General features: G+C 43.4%; 1 protein-coding gene across 1 annotated transcript in view; it reads right to left on the bottom strand.

Annotated features, from left to right (window-relative positions):
- DCAF15 (DDB1 and CUL4 associated factor 15) overlaps window positions 1-19,129 on the bottom strand; it is a 28,830-nt gene that overhangs the window by 4,368 nt on the left and 5,333 nt on the right. The window contains exons 2-9 of the mRNA XM_070741547.1: window positions 16,031-16,128; window positions 15,750-15,885; window positions 13,385-13,491; window positions 12,817-12,953; window positions 10,690-10,860; window positions 9,371-9,937; window positions 5,762-5,853; window positions 1,926-2,054 (exon numbers count right to left, since the gene is read on the bottom strand). Coding sequence (XP_070597648.1) covers window positions 1,926-2,054; window positions 5,762-5,853; window positions 9,371-9,937; window positions 10,690-10,860; window positions 12,817-12,953; window positions 13,385-13,491; window positions 15,750-15,885; window positions 16,031-16,128 — 1,437 coding nt within the window. The remainder of the gene's footprint in view (window positions 1-1,925; window positions 2,055-5,761; window positions 5,854-9,370; window positions 9,938-10,689; window positions 10,861-12,816; window positions 12,954-13,384; window positions 13,492-15,749; window positions 15,886-16,030; window positions 16,129-19,129) is intronic.

Here is a 19,129-nt window from a genome sequence, read left to right as displayed (position 1 = left end):
TACTTGAATTGATCCCAGTACTGTACTTGTTTGGGCTGCTGTTGCAGCTTGATCATATGTTGTAGCCCTGAATTGTTATTGAGCTAGTCCACTCACTGTATACTACTGGAAGAGATATCTAGTTTATTTTTCACCCTGCCTGATTTCCATATTACAGTCATCATGTATAGGAAGTTCTGGAAAGCTGCCAGACTGTCCCCAGAATGGCTGGATTGGAAGAAGAATAGCGGTTTTTACAGAGTTCCCACAATTTGTATTTTCTGCATTTCTAATTCTAGATACTAAAGGAAATGCTCATCTTCTTTATTCTTTAAAAAGAACTATGAGGTTATTCATTAAGAAGCATTTTTTTCATAAATCAGAGTGGATTCTCTCCACTCTGTCTATATCATCTATATCTCTAAATGCAACCATGAGACTCTTTTACTCTCCCGAATAACTAAGTTTTACTCTCCACAGTTAAATACAAATGTATTAACAGAGTTGGAAGAGATTTATTTATTTATTTATTAGATTTGTATGCTGCCCCTCTCCGGAGACTCTTGATCTTGTAGGTCATCTAGGCCAATCCCCTACTCAAAGCAGGAGACCCTACACCACTTCTGACAAATAGCAGTCCAATCTCTTCTTGAAAGTCTTGAGTGATGAAGTTCCCACAACTTCCGGGGCAAACTGTTCCATTGCTTGATTGTTCTGTCACAAAATTTCTCCTTGAATCTCTCCTTGATCAGTTTCCATCCATTATTCCTTGTCTATCTTTTGGGTGCTTTGGAGAACAGCTTGACCCACTTCTCCTTGTGGCAGCCCCTCAAACATTGGAACACTGCTGTCATGTCTCCCCTGGCCCTTCTCTTAGCTAGACTAGTTGTACCCAGCTCCTGCAACCGCTCTTCATATGTTTTAGTCTCCAGTTCCCTGATCATCCTGGTTGCTCTCCTCTGCACTTCTTCTAGAGTCTCAATATATATATTTTATAGTGGGGTGACCCAAACTGGATGTAATATTCCAGATGTAGTCTAACTAAGGCTGTATAGAGGCTGTTGTGGTATTAGTACTTCACTTGATCTAGATTGTATCCTCTGTTAATGCAATTTAGGTTTCCATTGGCTTTTATATTTTAAGATACTAACATTGTATGCCAGTCTCTTAAAATATATAACTGAGAATATATGTTAAAAGACAACATAAAATATAAATAGAAGCATTTTCTATTGAAGGATGACCTCAAATCTGCAATAAGCCTATTTCTCCTCTTAACTATATGATCTTCTTGGACTATAAAAATACATTAATTCTTAAACATCCTTATTTTTAATAAGGTGTCTTCCAGAGGTAAAATACAACTTCCAGAATCCCCATTTACTAATGCAATGAGCATTACAAATATGACACAAGAGGAAAGTGGTCTAACAATTCTGAAGGAGGTATGTTGGGAAAAGTCTGGTCTAGAAAACTGCCAATTTGCACTATTTTTATTTATACCATGTGGCATCTTTAGGGAGTCCATTTCCACCCCCTTTTAGACAGACAGACAGCAGCCTGCCTCATGCCCACTCTGTAGTCAAAAGCATTGAAAAACAAATCATTGCAGATATGGGCCAATTTTGTGAATGGTAAGGGCATTTATTATTATATAAGGATATTTAAAAAAAAATCTGGATTGAGTTAGAGCTAACTATTTGAAGCTATGTTGACAAAGGGATGGATAAAGTTGCAAGTCAATACTCATCACTGGCTGAAGATGCTTGTATAGTGAATAATAGCCAAAAATAATTTATGTTAAATTTATACCCCATTATTTTCAAAAACAAAAAAATCCTGAAAGTGTCTTTCCTCAAATATCAGGCTGGAGAACAACATCTGCAGTCAAGAAGCAAAAAGTGACCTTCTCAAATAAGATACAATTAAACAAAACTACCTCCTACCTCCAAAATGACAATGTCATAGTCACTGAAGGAACAAAACTGCTTGGACCATGAAGCATCATTTCGAATCACTTCATTAATAACATATTCAAAATCCAAAGTCAGCTGCTCCACTGTTAAATATTGGCCCTGGAAAAGCAAACAGAAAGCAGAGAAGAATCTGATTCAGTACTTTCTAACATAGCTGCTCTTTAGCAAGAAAGCATTTAATTTTCAGAAAGTCATTATATAAACAAACTCCTCCTCTGTTTACACGCTAACATTGAATCAATACTCCTCTATCCCAATTCATTTTTTCCTATCAACAACCTATCTTGTACAAAATCTCCACAATCTATTAGCCAGAAAAATCTGACATGCGTGACACCAACAACTATTCCAAGATCTTATTATAATTTTTTGTACATAGTTTTGAATTATGGCAAGGATTAGTTTACATACATACATGGAATAGAAGAAAATGTGAAAAACAGGTGTATAGTTGAGAAACAAGATATCTTGAATATACATTGTTAATTTCACAATTTCAGACGAATACCGTTGAGGGCTTAACATTCTGCTTAAAATTTAACATGCTATTATGGAAACAGTTGCCTAAATAGCCAATATTTTTCTGCACATTGATTGATTCACTTTTTGCACACAGAATGTCTCCTCTGATCTGGACAGAACCAGCCTCAAAAACTACTTTAAATTGAAGTTCTAAAATTTCATTAACAAAATTGGGTGGGGGAAGAGTTCTTTCCAAAACAGATTTAAACTCTATGCAACACAATACAGTGGTCCCTCGACTTGCGCGTTCTCGATTAGCGCGAAACGCTGCAACGCGGTTTTTCAAAAAATATAGGGGCGAGGGGTGGGGATGAAGGGGCAGGACTTCCCGGGCGGAAGGCATGCTCGGCTCTGCCGCTCCAGCCCGTTTCGGCCGAGCCTCCCCGGCCAAGCAGCCAGGGAAGTCGAGCCAGGCGTGGCGGCGGCAGCGCTGCTTCTCCGGTCGCCCGGTCCTCTCCTGCCTCCTGCGCCGATGTTCCCCGCTGCGACGGAAGGCAGTCGCTTGGCTAGGGAGGCTCGGCCGAAAGCGGCTGGAGCGGCAGAGCCGAGCACGCCTTCCACCCAGGGAGTCCTGCCCTTTCATCCCCGCCGACCACAGGGGCGAGGGGTGGGGATGAAGGGGCAGGACTTCCCGGGCGGAAGGCGTGCTCGGCTCTGCCGCTCCAGCCGCTTTCGGCCGAGCCTCCCTAGCCAAGCAACTGCCTTCCGTCGCAGCGGGGAACATCGGCGCAGGAGGCAGGAGAGGACCGGGCGACCGGAGAAGCAGCGCTGCCGCCGCCACGCCTGGCTCGACTTCCCTGGCTGCTTGGCCGGGGAGGCTCGGCCGAAACGGGCTGGAGCGGCAGAGCCGAGCATGCCTTCCGCCCGGGAAGTCCTGCCCCTTCATCCCCACCCCTCGCCCCTGTGGCTGGCTCATCCAGGGGGGCGTGTGTGGACTGGCAAGCGGCAAGCGAGAAGACCAAGGGAAGGTTCCTTCAGCCGCCCAACACCTGATCCGCTCCGCAGCGCGGCAGCAGCGAGGAGCCGAAGATGGGGTTTCCCCTTTGCCTTTACCCCATCTTCGGCTCCTCGCTGCTTCCGCGCTGCGGAGCAGATCAGCTGTTGGGCGGCTGAAGGAATCTTCCCTTGGTCTTCCCCGCCGCCCACACGCAAACTCCACCATCTGCGCATGTGCGGCCATGAAAAAAATGGCGCACATGCGCAGATGGTGGTTTTACTTCCGCATCCAATATAACGCGGAAATCGGTTAGCGCGGGAGGTCTTGGAACGTAACCCCCGTGCTAACCGAGGGATTACTGTATATAAAGGACAATAATATACTTCTGAATTCCGTGAACTGCACAAAAAAATAAACCAAGCTAAAGACTGTTTCCTATTTAAAGACTGAACATCTTTCAAATCTATGAGAAAAGAAAACAGAAGACCTAGACTGGAAAATTTCATCCCATTCACACAGGTCTTGTCAAATTAACTTTATAATCTATATATTTTCTGGCTACAGTTCCAGCCCTTGTATGAAGGTCCTCTAACTCAGCGTTTCCCAACCGGTGTGCCGCAGCACACCAGTGTGCCGCGAGACATCGTCAGGTGTGCCGCGGCGAGAGGCGGCAGAGAACGGTGGGCGGATCGGGCGGGCAATGGGGCAGGGCGGAGAAGCCAGGGGCGCGTTTGGCCGGAGGCACCTACTGCCGCACCTCCCTGCCCCTGCCTCCCCACGGTGCCTCCGGCCAAACGCGCCCCTGGCTTCTCCGCCCTGCCCCATTGCCCGCCCGATTCGCCCACTCTCCTCCGCCGCCGCCTCCTGCCTTGGGGCGAGCAATCCGGGAGTCCGGGACTGTGTGGCTTTGCGCCATGAAGAGAAAACGGCAGCAGGGAAAAGTCGGCCATTTTCTCTTCATGGCGCAAAGCCACACAGTCCCGGACTCCCGGATCGCTCGCTTCTCCGGTCAGCAAAGCCATCTGCCCAGGAAAGCGCCGCGCTGGCCGGAGAAGCAAGCGATCCGGGAGTCCGGGACTGTGTGGCTTTGCGCCATGAAGAGAAAACGGCAGCAGGGAAAAGTCGGCCATTTTCTCTTCATGGCGCAAAGCCACACAGTCCCGGACTCCCGGATCGCTTGCTTCTCCGGCCAGCGCGGCGCTTTCCTGGGCAGATGGCTTTGCTGACCGGAGAAGCGAGCGATCCGGGAGTCCGGGACTGTGTGGCTTTGCGCCATGAAGAGAAAACGGCCGACTTTTCCCTGCTGCCGTTTTCTCTTCATGGCGCAAAGCCACACAGTCCCAGACTCCCGGATCGCTCGCTTCTCCGGTCAGCAAAACCATCTGCCCAGGAAAGCGCCGCGCTGGCCGGAGAAGCAAGCGATCCGGGAGTCCGGGACTGTGTGGCTTTCGGCCGGGCTAACGGGAGGCGGCGTGAGGCCGGGCGCTGGGGACGTCTGGGAGGGCGAGGAGGCTGATGGCTGCTGCGCACTCCACTCTCTCTCCGGCTCTCTCTCGCTCTTTCTTTTTCTCTCTGTTGCTGGCGTGGTGAACGAGAGAGAAAGAGAGAGAGAGAAAAAGGAGGGGAGAGAGAATGAGAGAAAGAAAGCAAGAGAAAGAGAGGGAAAGAAAGCAAGAGAGAGAGAGAAAGAAAGGGGGGAAGGAGGGAGAGGGAAAGACATAGAGGGAGGGAAGGAGGGAGAGAGAAAGAGAGCAAAAAAGAGAGGAAGAAAGAAAGAAAGAGGGATGGAGAGAAAGAAGGGAAGGAAGGAAGAGAGAGAAAGGGAGGGAGAAATAGAGTGAAATGGAGGAAGAGATTTTTTTTTTGTCCAAACTTTTCTTTAGCCCCCCCCGCCCCCCCCCCCCCCTTCAGTGTTCCCCAGAATTTTGAAAACATGAATAATGTGCCAAAGGTTGGGAAACACTGCTCTAACTGATAAATTATAAGCCTGTTTAACCATCATTTACAGAATAAACCAGAAGTGCTTGGGTTGATACAATCCAAAACTATGATTAACAACTATACTTACCTTATACTTGCTAAAAAAACAAACTGATACAAATAATCCCTCAATGAGTTTGAGATGTCTCCCTAATTTAAAACCAGTATGTTTTTTGGTGTGTATTTCAATACAATGAGATCAAACAACTGGATAAAATCAAAAGGGAAGTAATAAAAAAATCAAGAAAATAATGAAAAAATATTAATGAGGTCACATTTCTTGAGAATAATTATTTAGTGGTCTAGTACTCAAATAGAGTAGCATCTCTTTCTCTCAGATCAGAAGATTCCTAGAAATGGCTCTCACCTCACAAACAGCTTTCTCCTTCAAGAGCTTCAAATTTCTTCCTAGGAGGTCTGTCACAACAAATGGCAAGGAGATTTTGTCATCCTCATATTCTGAAATAAAAAATATAAAGCCAAGTAAAAAAATAACTGGAACTTCAAAAGAAGGACTTAAATTTTGTTTTAATGTTTTATATTTCGCGAAGCATTGAAGAATAAAAAGAGGGAACCAAAACCAGAAGTGAATGTATGGGAACAGGATGCTTCAAAGAGAATGCATTCAAGGCATTCTGTCTCCCCTTTGATTATCTAAGACTAACCTGATTGTTATTCCACAGAATCCACTAGCCACTGGTAGACCTTTTCTTTTTTTCAAATTTGTTAAACTAGATTTTTAAAAATATTTTGTAACTACCAATTCTATTTACTAATTCTATTTCTTTATTTGAATAATTTATTAATAAATTTATAAAACTTATATGTTGCCTTAATCAAAGTAAAATGTCCCAATACTAGCGTACAAAACAAATTTACATGATACCAATAACTTATGTTTTTAGTATTTTTGAACAGGCAAAGTGTTGCAACAAAAAATAAAACTGATTGACTTCAACATGCTGTTGTCTACTTGACTGGCTTCATTATCAAAAATATTTATTTTTGTCATCTGAATTAGTTCTGGTGGTATATCATGATCAAATATGCAAAAGGACATTTTGTGAATGTATTCTGAAAAACAACAAAGCATTAATCTTTCCTATTTTCCAATTTTTAAAATACTTCATAAACTATACTGTATTGAAGAACTTGACACTGCAAACAATAATATTTAAAAGCAACACTTACTGGTTATATGGGGAGAAAACTGTTCCACAAATCCATCTGAATATTTACCAGTTATTATCATTAAATTTTTAAAACAAAATCAGACACACTCCAATGCATTTGAATTTCTGCATATTCTGATTACATACTAATGATAAAAGGCAAAAATGGATACACCAAGTACTGTATTTAAATATATAGCAGGGCTAATAATGCATAGGCTAAAATTTTAGTTTTTAAGAAAACCAGACATTTTATCAGCAAAGAAATTGACTGATAGGCTGATTAAATAGCAATGGCTGTCTCATGAACAAAACAGCAGAGACATTAAAAGCTAGAACAATAATCAGAAAACAAGACTGAGGGGATAAAACAAAGCAACTGGAAGGAAATACATTTTTCTCATTTTTTTCTGGCTTTCACCTGCTGGCAGGCAATCCAATATTATAACAATTCACATCGGCAACAAAAGGAAAAAAGTGTGAATGCTATAGATGGCCAAATGCATAAGATGTCTTTTTAAAATCACAACTATGTTAGAAAATTAGAGAAGATCAGATATCCTAGAATGGCTACAGTCCAGTAATTTCTACCTAGACAAGTTTTAAAATCCATGTGTACAAAAATACTGTGGTTGTCTACCATTCACATTTCACAGAAAGCAGTGCATAATATGTGACTGTTACAAAAAAATTTTAAAAGATGTTTCAGTTTATATGAAATAGCACTCACAGGGTCTATATACTACTAAAACTCTTCCCTGTAACTTTTAAAACCTATAACTGATATGTTACCTTAATTATGCCAGCACTTCTGCTTAATTAATTCAAATCAGAAAGCACCAAATTTGATTTTTTACTCACATATACATAAATACATTCAATATGATATGTGGAAATTATTAAGAGAGTTATAAGCTACAGGCAGCAACAGGCCCAAAATTATGAGTGAGTCACTGCTAGATCTATTAGCTATTACACAAACAGAATGCACAATCAAGATTCAAACCACAGAATAATTCTTCAGTGTTACACAGAAACAAGACATAACAGCAACTTTTAAATCTATTTCATTATGCTAGATCAGCAATGGCAAACCTTTTTATTGTTGCGTGCCAAAAGTGTGTGTGTGCGCCCATGACAGCGCATGTGTTCCAGCCCCCATAATGCAATGCACACACCACCTGCAAATGCACTCCCCACGCTCACTCCCCTGCATAGCACATGCATGCGTCCCCTACCCAGGCACACCCCGTGCCCCATTTTGGGCCTCGAGCACCCTACTGCACCCAGCTGGTGCACCTGTTACCACTTGCTGGCCAGCATGTCTCTTACAACGACCACATCCCAGCCAGCAGGTCTCCATGAGTGAGGAGATGCGCTCTCCTCCAGTCCTCCTAGGACAGCTCACCTCCAGACTGTCGGCTTCTCTGCCAGGGAAGCAACCGTGCAAGAACCGCCATCGTCGGGGGCAAGGGGGTGGAACACCCTCCACATCATCTCCCCAAGGCAGGGGTGTCTCCCATGGCTTAGGAAAAGCCCCAGAGGTGGAACCCCCTCCTTCCCTCCCCCAGCACACCCAAAGTCTAGAAAGGTTTCTGGCTGGGACAATGGGGCCAGAGCCACACTCTCCAGCAGAACCCAGCAAAGCCTCAGCGGCTAAGGCAGATTTGCCTTAGCAACTCCCTGCCTGGGAGGGGGCAACACTCCCCCAGTTCACCTCTCCGCACCCCGAGGCAAAGGTGTCACCCCTGACTTGGAAAAGCGTCTCCCCCCCCCTCCCCCGGCTTGGAAAGTTGCTCTTGATGGCGTGCAGTCCTTTAAAAGAAGAGGGGGACAAGGGGGAGGCAAGGCTTCTTGGAGGAGGACCCCCTCCTCTGTTAAAGAGGAAACTTCCTTCCCTCTCTGCTGGAGGCCTGGGGCCATGCAAGAAGCCTGCTCGGGCAGGAAGACTTATAAATTTGGTAGGAATCTGTGGTTTAATGTGGGGATATATCTGCTACTTCCCTAACCCTCCCCCCTCCTCTTCTCTGCAACTCCGTGTCTGAGCTTCCCATTCCCTTGGAATCGATCATGGAGCAAGTCCTCCCTGACTCCCCTTCAAACATCACCTTCTCCCTGGTCAAAGTGAGGGGCCGGAGCTTGTCTCTTCCCCCCCTCAACCCTTTTGGACCAGAACACCAGAACACCCGCACCATCCCCCTTGGCAAGGGGCAAGATGCTGCACCCAGTAGGAAGGCTTCCTGGTGGGCAAGGAGAAAGAAGGCATCCTGACCCTCGTCCTTCTCATCCCCAAAGCGAAGGCAAAGTGCCAGCGGCCAAGGCAGATCCGCACCAGCCTCCAGCAGGAGGGAAAAGAAGCTGCTTCTTTAAAAGAGCAAGGGCTCCTCCTCCAAGCAGCCTCCCCTCCCCTTGTCCCCCTACTGTTTTAAAGGGCAGCGCACAACTAAGAGCAACTTTCCAAGCTGGGTGAGATGCTTTTCCAAGCCAGGGACAACATCCCTCGCCCCCATCACACACCCACTGGCATGGGTTTCTTCCCTGGTTTGGAAAGTTGCTCTTAGTGGCGTGGGGTCAATGCAGTAAAAGGTGACACAATGAGGAAGCCATAGTTTACAGTTGGGCAATTGAGATGGTGCAGGAAACATTCCCAAGGTTGAAGGAATTAGCCTTCTCTTGTTCAAACAGAAATTCACTCAGTACCTATGGAAAGAGTGCCTACCCACTTTCTTACTGAAATTGGGCTCATGCCTGCAAACCCTGTCAGAAATCAGAAACCCAAAGCCACTCTCTTCCCCACAACTCACCATCCTCTGCCTCGAAAGAATCATTGGGCTCCAGGACATAGCGCAGTTTGGTATAGTTCACATAGCCTGGCTCAGCTGGCAGACTTTCTAGTTCAAAACTGGCTACGAAAGATTCTTTGAGGGAGCTCCCTGTATCAGTAGACGATGTAGAACTATGAGCAACACTGCCATGTAAGCAAGATTCCAACGTCTTCCTCAGATCCCAAGAGCCTAAAGTATCCTGGCCTAGAGCCCCAGAGTCAAGGAGGCACTTGAGTCCATTGCCTGCTGCTGCTGTTTCTTCTACGTGTGCACTGCCTCTGGCTTCCTTGGCCCTTCGGAAGATGTCTGCAACAAATTCCTTTGCCATAGCTACAGCAGGTGAAACATGGGTATCTATGTCCTGTGGAGATCCTGCAAGAGGCTGCGTCAATGGAGTCTCACTCTGGCAAGAGCAGTTGTCTTTTTCCAACCCTTTCTCTAAGCCTTCAAGGCAATGTGAGGTAAGGGATGTGTGGTTCACCTCCACAACAGGGCCCCGAGTCTGGCGACTCCTGTCATAAAGAATTTGGCAGAAGTTGCTGTCATCTAAAAGCAAACAACAACAATAAAATTAGAAGTGACATACAATTTCTACAGCACACAGCACATTTTCAAGGACTACTCGTAATATGTTGCTGACTAAATTCTGCTCAGAAACCAATGCATGAATATACAAATAATCAGTGTTTGGTTGTGTCAACTATGCCTTTGTCATTTTTCCCCACTGACAAGCTGGACTTTCGTCTGTTCTCCAGCAAAGCTTTTTTTAAAAAAAATAGACTCAATAGTTATGACAATTAACATTATGACTAAGCAATCCAAGGAAGTAATTCAGAGGTAGATTATATATACGACATAAGCATAATTTTTACTTCTCTCACTGCATTTTGAAGATCCACAATTGAGAAAACACTACTACTATCAAGTTTGATCATTACTATTCAGATTGTCTTGAATAGTAATGGTCCAGAACATATTCTATATTAGAATAATCTTTGATTTGCAATAGTTGAGGTAATTTCGGAGGAGGGACATCCCCTCTCTTATTAAGTAAGTTGATGTCATTCATTTTAATGATGAAGTACAGTAAGCTAAAGTTCTAACAAGAAGATATGAACTGATAGCGGTATGAGTCCTCTGTTTTCAAAAAAGGGGGAAAAGCCTAACATTCAATAAGCTAGGTCATAAAGTGGATATGGATTCAGAATTAGCAGGTTTTAGCAAGGATTCATAAACAGGCATATCTCTCACACAACACATATACAAATACACATAAACACAATTCCACACTCCTTTACCTGATGTATGCACAGAAACAGCACAGGCAACTAGAGAATAGCTGGTGTTAAGCAGCACCACTTGGTCCTTCTTGAGTTGGAATGCTGGCTGAAATGTGGGGAAAGGATACACCACCTGGTACTTCATGTGCAGCATGAATCCATGCTGCAAACATTTGGCATTTGGGTCACCTGAGAAGTATATGCAAGAGAACAGAACCAAGACAAAAAAAACCTCATCATTTGGGAAAGGACTCCTTAGGCAGGGTTCACCATTATCCATTTTTATTGTTGAATTACACTTCCAAGTTAGGGTAATAAACGTATTAAAAATGCACATCATCTAAGTGATACCCTGTTTCCCCGATAGTAAGACACCCCCGATTGTAAGACGTATTGGGGGTTTCAGGGGGGTCGGCTAATATAAGCCGTACCCCGAAAGTAAGACATATGTCTTACTTTCGGGGAAACACGGGGGTATTGCCGGGAGGGGGGGGAGCCCGATGACGTCGCTTCCAAGCTCCCCGCGTGCCCTTCGCCTCGCCGCGGCGCCACCGCCTCTTCCCCAGCTTGGCAAAGCGAAGGACGGCGCTGGTCCAAAGTGAGCCGAGCGGGCGGCGGCTTGCAGCGAAGGCGCTCGTCCCAGCAACCGAGTCCTGCCGAGGCTCGGCTGCAAGCGGCCAGCGAGGCCGACCAGCTCCGAGGAGAGCGGCCGGAGCTGCGCCCTCCTTCGCCCGCCTCCTTTCCGGCAGGCAGGTGGGGCTGCCCAACTGCGCAGAGCGGCTCCTCCCCTCCAGACACACGCTTCCCCGACACGCGTCTGTGGCTCCACGCGTGCACGCCGCTTGGAGCCCTAAGGTTGAACTTGGAAAAGGGCTCACGAGGCTCCTGTCCCGCGGCTGCCCTTCTGGACTCTGGGGAGATGCCTTCGGGAACGCGACCCTTTCAATTTTTTTCCAATGTAAGACATACCCCGAAAGTAAGACGTAGTGGGGCTTTTGGGGGTAAAAAGAAAGTAAGACACTGTCTTACTTTCGGGGAAACACGGTATCATGCTAATTCCCTAAAATAAGATTTTTGAAACCACTGATAAAAGAGTTCACTTATATTTACAGGTAGTTCTTGACTTACAACCATAATTAGTGTTGGAATTTCCATCTGCAAATAATGTGATCATAGAGACATCATGTTACTGTATTGCTTAGCAATAGCAATGCTAGCATTCCCAGTTGCCATCATAACTCCAGATGTGCAGGTTGTTGGGAAAGTGTCCCAGATAACAAGTATGAGGTGCCGAAGAGGGGAGGTTTAGCACAGGCAATAAACAAGTTTCAGAGTGTTGTAGTGTTCTGTGAGTTCAGGGAGGCTGAGGTAAGAACACGCTGCAAGGGGAGACTCAAGACACTGCAGCTCTGGGGCTGCAAGACCACAGCACAATGTGAAGCTACAGCTCTCCCTGGAAGTCTTAACCACCCCAGCCCAGCATTTCAAAGCCACCAGACGCCAGAAAGCTCTGGCAGCATGGAAACCGCACCGTGGAAAGTACAAAAGAGCTTCTTAACACACTGTAGCTTTAGGACTTCAAAAAGCCTCTGAGCTAAAGCACAGCGCAAGGCTCAACCCTAGTCCAGTCCCAGCCAGTCAACCACCCCATCCTATATTCCCAAGGCCCTTACTGCCTTGTACTCCAACAGCCTAGCAATCTTTGCTATTTTCTGGCTTTGGCTGCTGACGAGGTGTGCCCAGTTGGCCCCTCAAGAGGTAGCTGTTGATCATCTTCCCCAGTTTTCATAAGGAAATCTCAAAGCATGACGTAAGGAAAAAAATCTTATGCAGCCAGCAGTTGCCTTGCAAAGGATCTGGCCAGGCACACCTTATCACCAATAAGAGAAAGAAGGTGGCACAGGTCAGTAACATGCCATGGATGATGGGGTACGGGGAGAAAAGGGCAGAGATGCAAGGGAGAGCACTGAAAGATCTACAATCAGCTTCAGTGGCCTGCAGTACAACATTCTATCTGCTGCACCACCCCGGCTCTAATGCATTAATTCTAGCATTTTTCTTGGTTTCTATATACTTTCTCCTACTTTTATTTGTGAAGGGTAAAATAAGGGTAAAAAATTCTCCTGTTATTCATGTTCAACTTACCTGGATGTGCAATGGCCATGTCCCGGCAACTGGGACAGTACATAAAAGGAGGCACAGCCACTGTGCTGATGTAGATATCTCTATGGTTTTCATCACTCATCATCATGTTCATCAGGAGGCCGTTGGCTGAACGGGTACTAACAGGACCAAAAAAAAAGGTCATTCTCAGACACGTCCAATGACATTTTTGCATTTGTAATTTTTAGTTTTGGCTTTCAAATCAAATTCAAAACCAGTTTCAAAAATATCTGGAAGACCTCCAAACCCTCAAATTAATCCTCAATAAATGCAGTGACATTTGCTTCTAATATATAGGAATACTGATTTAATCACTGGTAAAATTCCTAAATTTAATTTGTAACAATTCAGAATTGTTTATATTCTGCTAAGCTTTAGAGTAATGTCTCTTCCCCAACCCTTCAAGTCAGCATCTAATTTCCTAGATATTTGTCATTTACAATATGAAACAAAAAGTATAATTTAGAATGCTTCCAAACAGAGTAAGAAGAGAAGGATATAGGAGATAAAGGTTTCAAACTCAAAAGCTTAATTTACTAAAGAAGCCTACTTGAAACCAAAAACGATGACCTTGGACGAATCACTGGGCCATTCACATACAGTCAAGTAAAGGTCACTATAGATTTCTTCATCCTGGAATAACCGGACTTGGCGGACCTAGAGGAACAAGGCGACACTTATTAAAACACAGATGTACTTTGAAAAAGGATTATTAGGATGTACAATAACTATGATAAAAATAAACTACATTAATCTGGAGCACCAATTCCAATGTGCTTTATGGTTCTATAGCCCTGTATCAGAGAATTAGCTGTTGCTAAATGTAGCTACATGAAAAAGGAAACCAAACAGTAAAAGACAGCTAATGCAACTTATTATGGCTAGTTAGTTAGTTAGCATTTGGCAAGATTATGAAGCAGGGTCAAGCTCAATAGTCACTGATCTACCTATGCAATTAGCAAATATTCGAGGCTAGATTTTCATGAGAACGTGAAGCAATACTATCTCAATCAAATACAGACAGAACTACTTTGGGAGCAAGAGCAAAAAGAAAGTAGGGTCTCCATTATCCATTTCTTCCTTTCTTTAACTTGAAGTTTTTGTCCTGACAGATAGATAAAAATTATCATGGACAAAATACTTTGCACTCTATTTGCAGAAGTCTTTGGATGTCAAACTCTTCAAGCATATCTTGGTTTAACTGAGAATATGGATTCAGAGGGGAATTATGTGTCTGATCTAAATGAGATTTTAAAGCAGCTTTTTATATTGGTAGGGATTGCTATTTTACATTCAAATATTATCAAAATATAAACTAGCTAAATAATCTGGCAATTAATCCAAGTATCAGGCATAATCATATGAAATTATATTCAATATAATTATGTGACAAGAACCAATTTGGAATAGTGTTTATGGGGCTGCCCTAGAAACCAGTAGACCTTGAATTCTAACCTGCCTTAAGCATGAAAGCCACCTGGATGGATTTAGGCCAATCACTCTCTCAGCCCAACACACCACGCAGGGTACTTATTGTGAGGAAAATAGGAGGACACAGAGATAGGTATGCTCAGTGCCTTGAGTTATTAAGTAATAAAGGATTTTAAAAATCAAATGAATAAATAAAATGGATGTCATTTAAAAAAAAATTAAAATATTAACTGATCTTGGTTAAATCCTGAGAAAATCTTATATTTCTGAAGAAACACTGACATGTAGGCAGGTTTGCAAGACCTTGGCATTTGTTTTTCATTTAATTTTGTATTAACACTATTGTTCAATAAGTTAGTATACTGTAATGATTTGTTACAGTAAACCAGGGGTCGCCAGCCTTTTGGACCCCAGGAACCATCAAAGTCATAATTTTAAATTCTGCGGACTTGTACACTAAAGTACATGGAAAGATCAACATACAAATGACTGAAGCTGATTTATGTTTTATTAAAATGCTAAAAACTTTTGTGATTATTTTTGCTAAATCAGATTGTAATATCCAATGTAATTTGTATAGTTCTTCAGAAATGTTACTAATGTAATTTGTCAAAGCTCAAAATATGAGCTATAGCTCCTTGTTTTATAGGAAAAATAAAATTAAAAAATATCACAAACATTTGTTATTAGAAAAATAAAATTCTCTGGAATAGATTACAAAGAATGATTCCTATCTAGTTTTGAATGGTTTAAACATAATATCTGAAAATGAGAAACAAATAAAACGTCCTGTTCCAGGTTTTCTTGATCATCCACCAGAAACAGACATGAGGCATTACCATTTGTTTTTCTAGTATGACATTCTTTTCTTTTTTTTGTTAGGCAAACTGAAACTCTTAATATTCACATTTCAAGAAATCAATATACCATAGTCACTAGGAAATATAAAATCACATAATAGCAAAAATCCAGCAGGAACATTTGGCTCCTGTATGTGTTACTACTACTCTGCTCTTCTCACAGGTCAGAGCATCTAAACATTTTATACAAGTCCACTTAAAACTTCATACAAGGTTTACATTTGCAGCTTCAGTGCAACCCCCCCCCCCTCAATTGTTTTAATTTTTCTACCTATTGAGCTGTTTGAATTTTTCAGAGATCAAAAATTAAACTTGGGCTTAATACAAAAGGTCAAACTTTGTAACTGTATGAGACATGCAACATGAGAAAATATTATTTTACTGAAAGAGTAGTAGATCCTTGGAACAAACTTCCAGCAGACGTGGTAGATAAATCCACAGTAACTGAATTTAAACATGCCTGGGATAAACATATATCCATCCTAAGATAAAATACAGAAAATAGTATAAGGGCAGACTAGATGGACCATGGGGTCTTTTTCTGCCGTCAGACTTCTATGTTTCTATGTTAGATAGATATCTCAGTCCTGTTTGTATATATATAATGTATAATTCAGTCCATACCATTTTTAGTTTGCTGTGAACATTGAATTCCCACCAATAGAGATGGTAGATGTAAAAAGAGAAATCGTCATCTCCACTGCTGCTGGTATAAGACAAGACATATCTCCCACACTTAGAGAACCCAAGGAAAATATGTCTGCAAGAAAAGGTAAAAAAGGGCAAGATAAGGTGAGACTGCAACATTTTCAAACAAGTAATGTAAATGAACAGTTAATCATCTGACACCAGGAAAAATAACTAATCCATAGCAATTTTTAAAAAAGATTTGAATATAAACTTACCCAGCACATAGGAAATGTTCATCAACAATGCTCTTCAGAGACACACAAACTCTGGGTGGCAGCTTACGGAAGAGACGAGGTGACAACTGACCACTGATCTGTAAACAGGCATCAAAAGTTCTCAAATACATACATATTCCCTTTATGCCTTGCTAACCCAAATTTTATTATGTTCTTTGATCAGTATATGTACATCTATACGTGTGTGTACACATATATGCATACACATCAAAACACATTAAAGGGGTTAGAAAAAAAGATTAATTTACCCATATATCAAACAAATTTGAGTAGAAATTACAATGCAAATTACATAACACATGCTCGATGGGAATCACAGTGATAGTTGTTCGTGGAAGGGATTCATTTATTTTGGTATTTACAACCAAAGACTCCTAAAGGGAGTGTACTGAATCTACCCAGAAGAAATGCCCTGCAATGTCCATGCTTAATTAGGGATTGGGAGTAATCACTTGTATTGTGTGTAAAAGACAGTCTCCAACATTGAGACTAAACTAACATCTTCTTACCATTCTGTGTCTAGAATATTTCTTTCAATGAACTTTTTGCCTAATCATATCCCTTCCTTTATATTGTCTTGTTAGACACTGCCATAGGCCAGTGATGGCGAACCTTTTTACCCTTGGGTGCCAAAAGAAAGCGTGTGTGTGCTTTCGTACATGCATGAGTGCCCACACCCATAATTCAATGCCTGGGGAGGGTGGAAACAACTTCCCCCACCACTCTGGAGGCTGGAAATGGCCTGTTTCCCAACTTCAGGTGGGCCCAGTGTTTCACCCTCCCCAGGCTCCAAAGACATCCCTGGAGTCAGGAGAGGGTAAAAACACCCTCCCCCGTCTCCCTGGAGGCCCTCTGGAAACCAAAAACGCCCTCCCAGAGCCTCTGTGCAAGCCAAAAATCAGCTGGCTGGCACACACATGCATCTTGGAGCTGAGCGAGGGCAATGGTTCACATGTCAGCAGGTATGGCTCTGTGTGCCACCTGTGGCAACTGTACAATAGGTTCACCATCACTGCCATAGGCAGAAGATTGGAAGTTATCCTTGCTCACCAGAAACGTCAGAGCTGTTAGGTTAAATAGTGATTTTAGCCCATACTTAAAGGTAACAATCTAAATTCTGGCCTCTATCCCTATAATTCCTAGTTCTAATCTTAATGCTGTATATGATTAATCTTTAAAATGTGGACTGTCACGTCTATGCTGCAGCTAATTAAGTAAGGTCCCAGCTGAATCCCATATAATTTCATAATTTTAACCTCACTCACACAGTTGGGGGTGAATGTACCGTACACCTTCAGAGAAACAAAAGGACAGAAAAGTGGTGCCTCTCCTTTGAACAACCTGAAATAGGTGTGCCAGGTACAGGACTGCCTGATGAATGAAAAGTAACTCCCAAGTACTGTATTTTTCGGTGTATAAGACGCACCCAGATTTTAGAGGAGGAAATCAAAGAAAAAAGTATTCTGAAGTATTATATTGTTTAATAAAATACCAATGTAGCAGAATACTTTTTAAAACCATGTACACTTTTTACAAACTTGAAACTTGACAGCTTCAAGACTTGTGGACTTCAACTCCCAGTATTCCTCCACCAATCATGCTACCTTAGGAATCGGATTGAAGTCCACAAGCCTTAACTTGCCAGGTTTGAAGACCAAAGTCAAGTTTCACCCAAACCCAGCTTATTTGACCCCTATGACAACCATTAAGTGTTGTACCTCATGATTCTTGACAAGTGAATCTTTTCTTTTATGTACACTGAGAGCATATGCACCAAAGCATATGCTGTGGGTTTTGCCTCCCAAGGACAATTCCATCTGTCCGTCCATTACCCTGGGGGGGGAATTATTGACCCCCTCAGAGAGGGTCCGCAACTTGGGCGTCCTCCTCGATCCACAGCTCACATTAGAACAACATCTTTCAGCTGTGGCGAGGGGGGCGTTTGCCCAGGTTCGCCTGGTGCACCAGTTGCGGCCCTATCTGGACCGGGACTCATTGCTCACAGTCACTCATGCCCTCATCACCTCGAGGTTCGACTACTGTAATGCTCTCTACATGGGGCTACCTCTGAAAAGTGTTCGGAAACTTCAGATCGTGCAAAATGCAGCTGCGAGAGCAGTCATGAGCTTACCTAGGTATGCCCATGTTTCACCATCACTCTGCAGTCTGCATTGGCTGCCGATCAATTTCCGGTCACAATTCAAAGTGTTGGTTATGACCTTTAAAGCCCTTCATGGCATCGGACCAGAATATCTCCGAGACCGCCTCCTGCCGCACGAATCCCAGCGACCGATTAGGTCCCACAGAGTGGGCCTTCTCCGGGTCCCGTCAACTAAACAATGTCGGTTGGCGGGCCCCAGGGGAAGAGCCTTCTCTGTGGCGGCACCGGCCCTCTGGAACCAACTCCCCCCGGAGATTAGAACTGCCCCTACTCTTCCTGCCTTCCGTAAACTCCTTAAAACCCACCTTTGCCGTTAGGCATGGGGGAACTGAAACATCTCCCCCGGGGCACGTTTAATTTATGCATGGTATGTCTGTGTGTGTGTCTGTTAGCATATGGGGTTTTTAAATATTTAAATATTTTAAATTTGTCTGATTGCTTATGATTTGTTTCTACATGTTGTGAGCCGCCCCGAGTCTTCGGAGAGGGGCGGCATACAAATCTAAGTAATAAATAAAATAATAAATAAAGGCAAATTCCTTGTGTGTCCAATAAACCTGGCCATTAAGAAATCTATTCTACTCTACTCTATTCTATCCTGAAACCCTGTGTAAAGCCCTAGAAGAATTTGAAAAGGGTAAACAGGGTTAGATGGGAATCTGCTGTTTACTTGGATGGGAGACTACAGGAGGAGGCTTTAAATATAGATACCCCACTGGGAAATAACACATAGGCCAGAAGAAGGTAATGAAATAAACCCAATTTCACTGCTGAATGCCACCCTTTTCGGCTTTGCGGGGAGGGAAGCTTGCGAATTCCGAAGCTGGCGCCCGCTCCTCGGAAAGGTTGAAAAGCGGCTTGGGCGAGCGAGCTGTGGCAGGGGCCAGGAGGTAGCAGCTGCTGACCACCACCCTTTT

The sequence above is a fragment of the Erythrolamprus reginae genome, chromosome 2 (genome assembly GCF_031021105.1).
Source record: "Erythrolamprus reginae isolate rEryReg1 chromosome 2, rEryReg1.hap1, whole genome shotgun sequence".
Lineage (NCBI taxonomy): Eukaryota > Metazoa > Chordata > Lepidosauria > Squamata > Dipsadidae > Erythrolamprus > Erythrolamprus reginae.
This window is presented reverse-complemented; position numbering and strand designations above follow the sequence as displayed.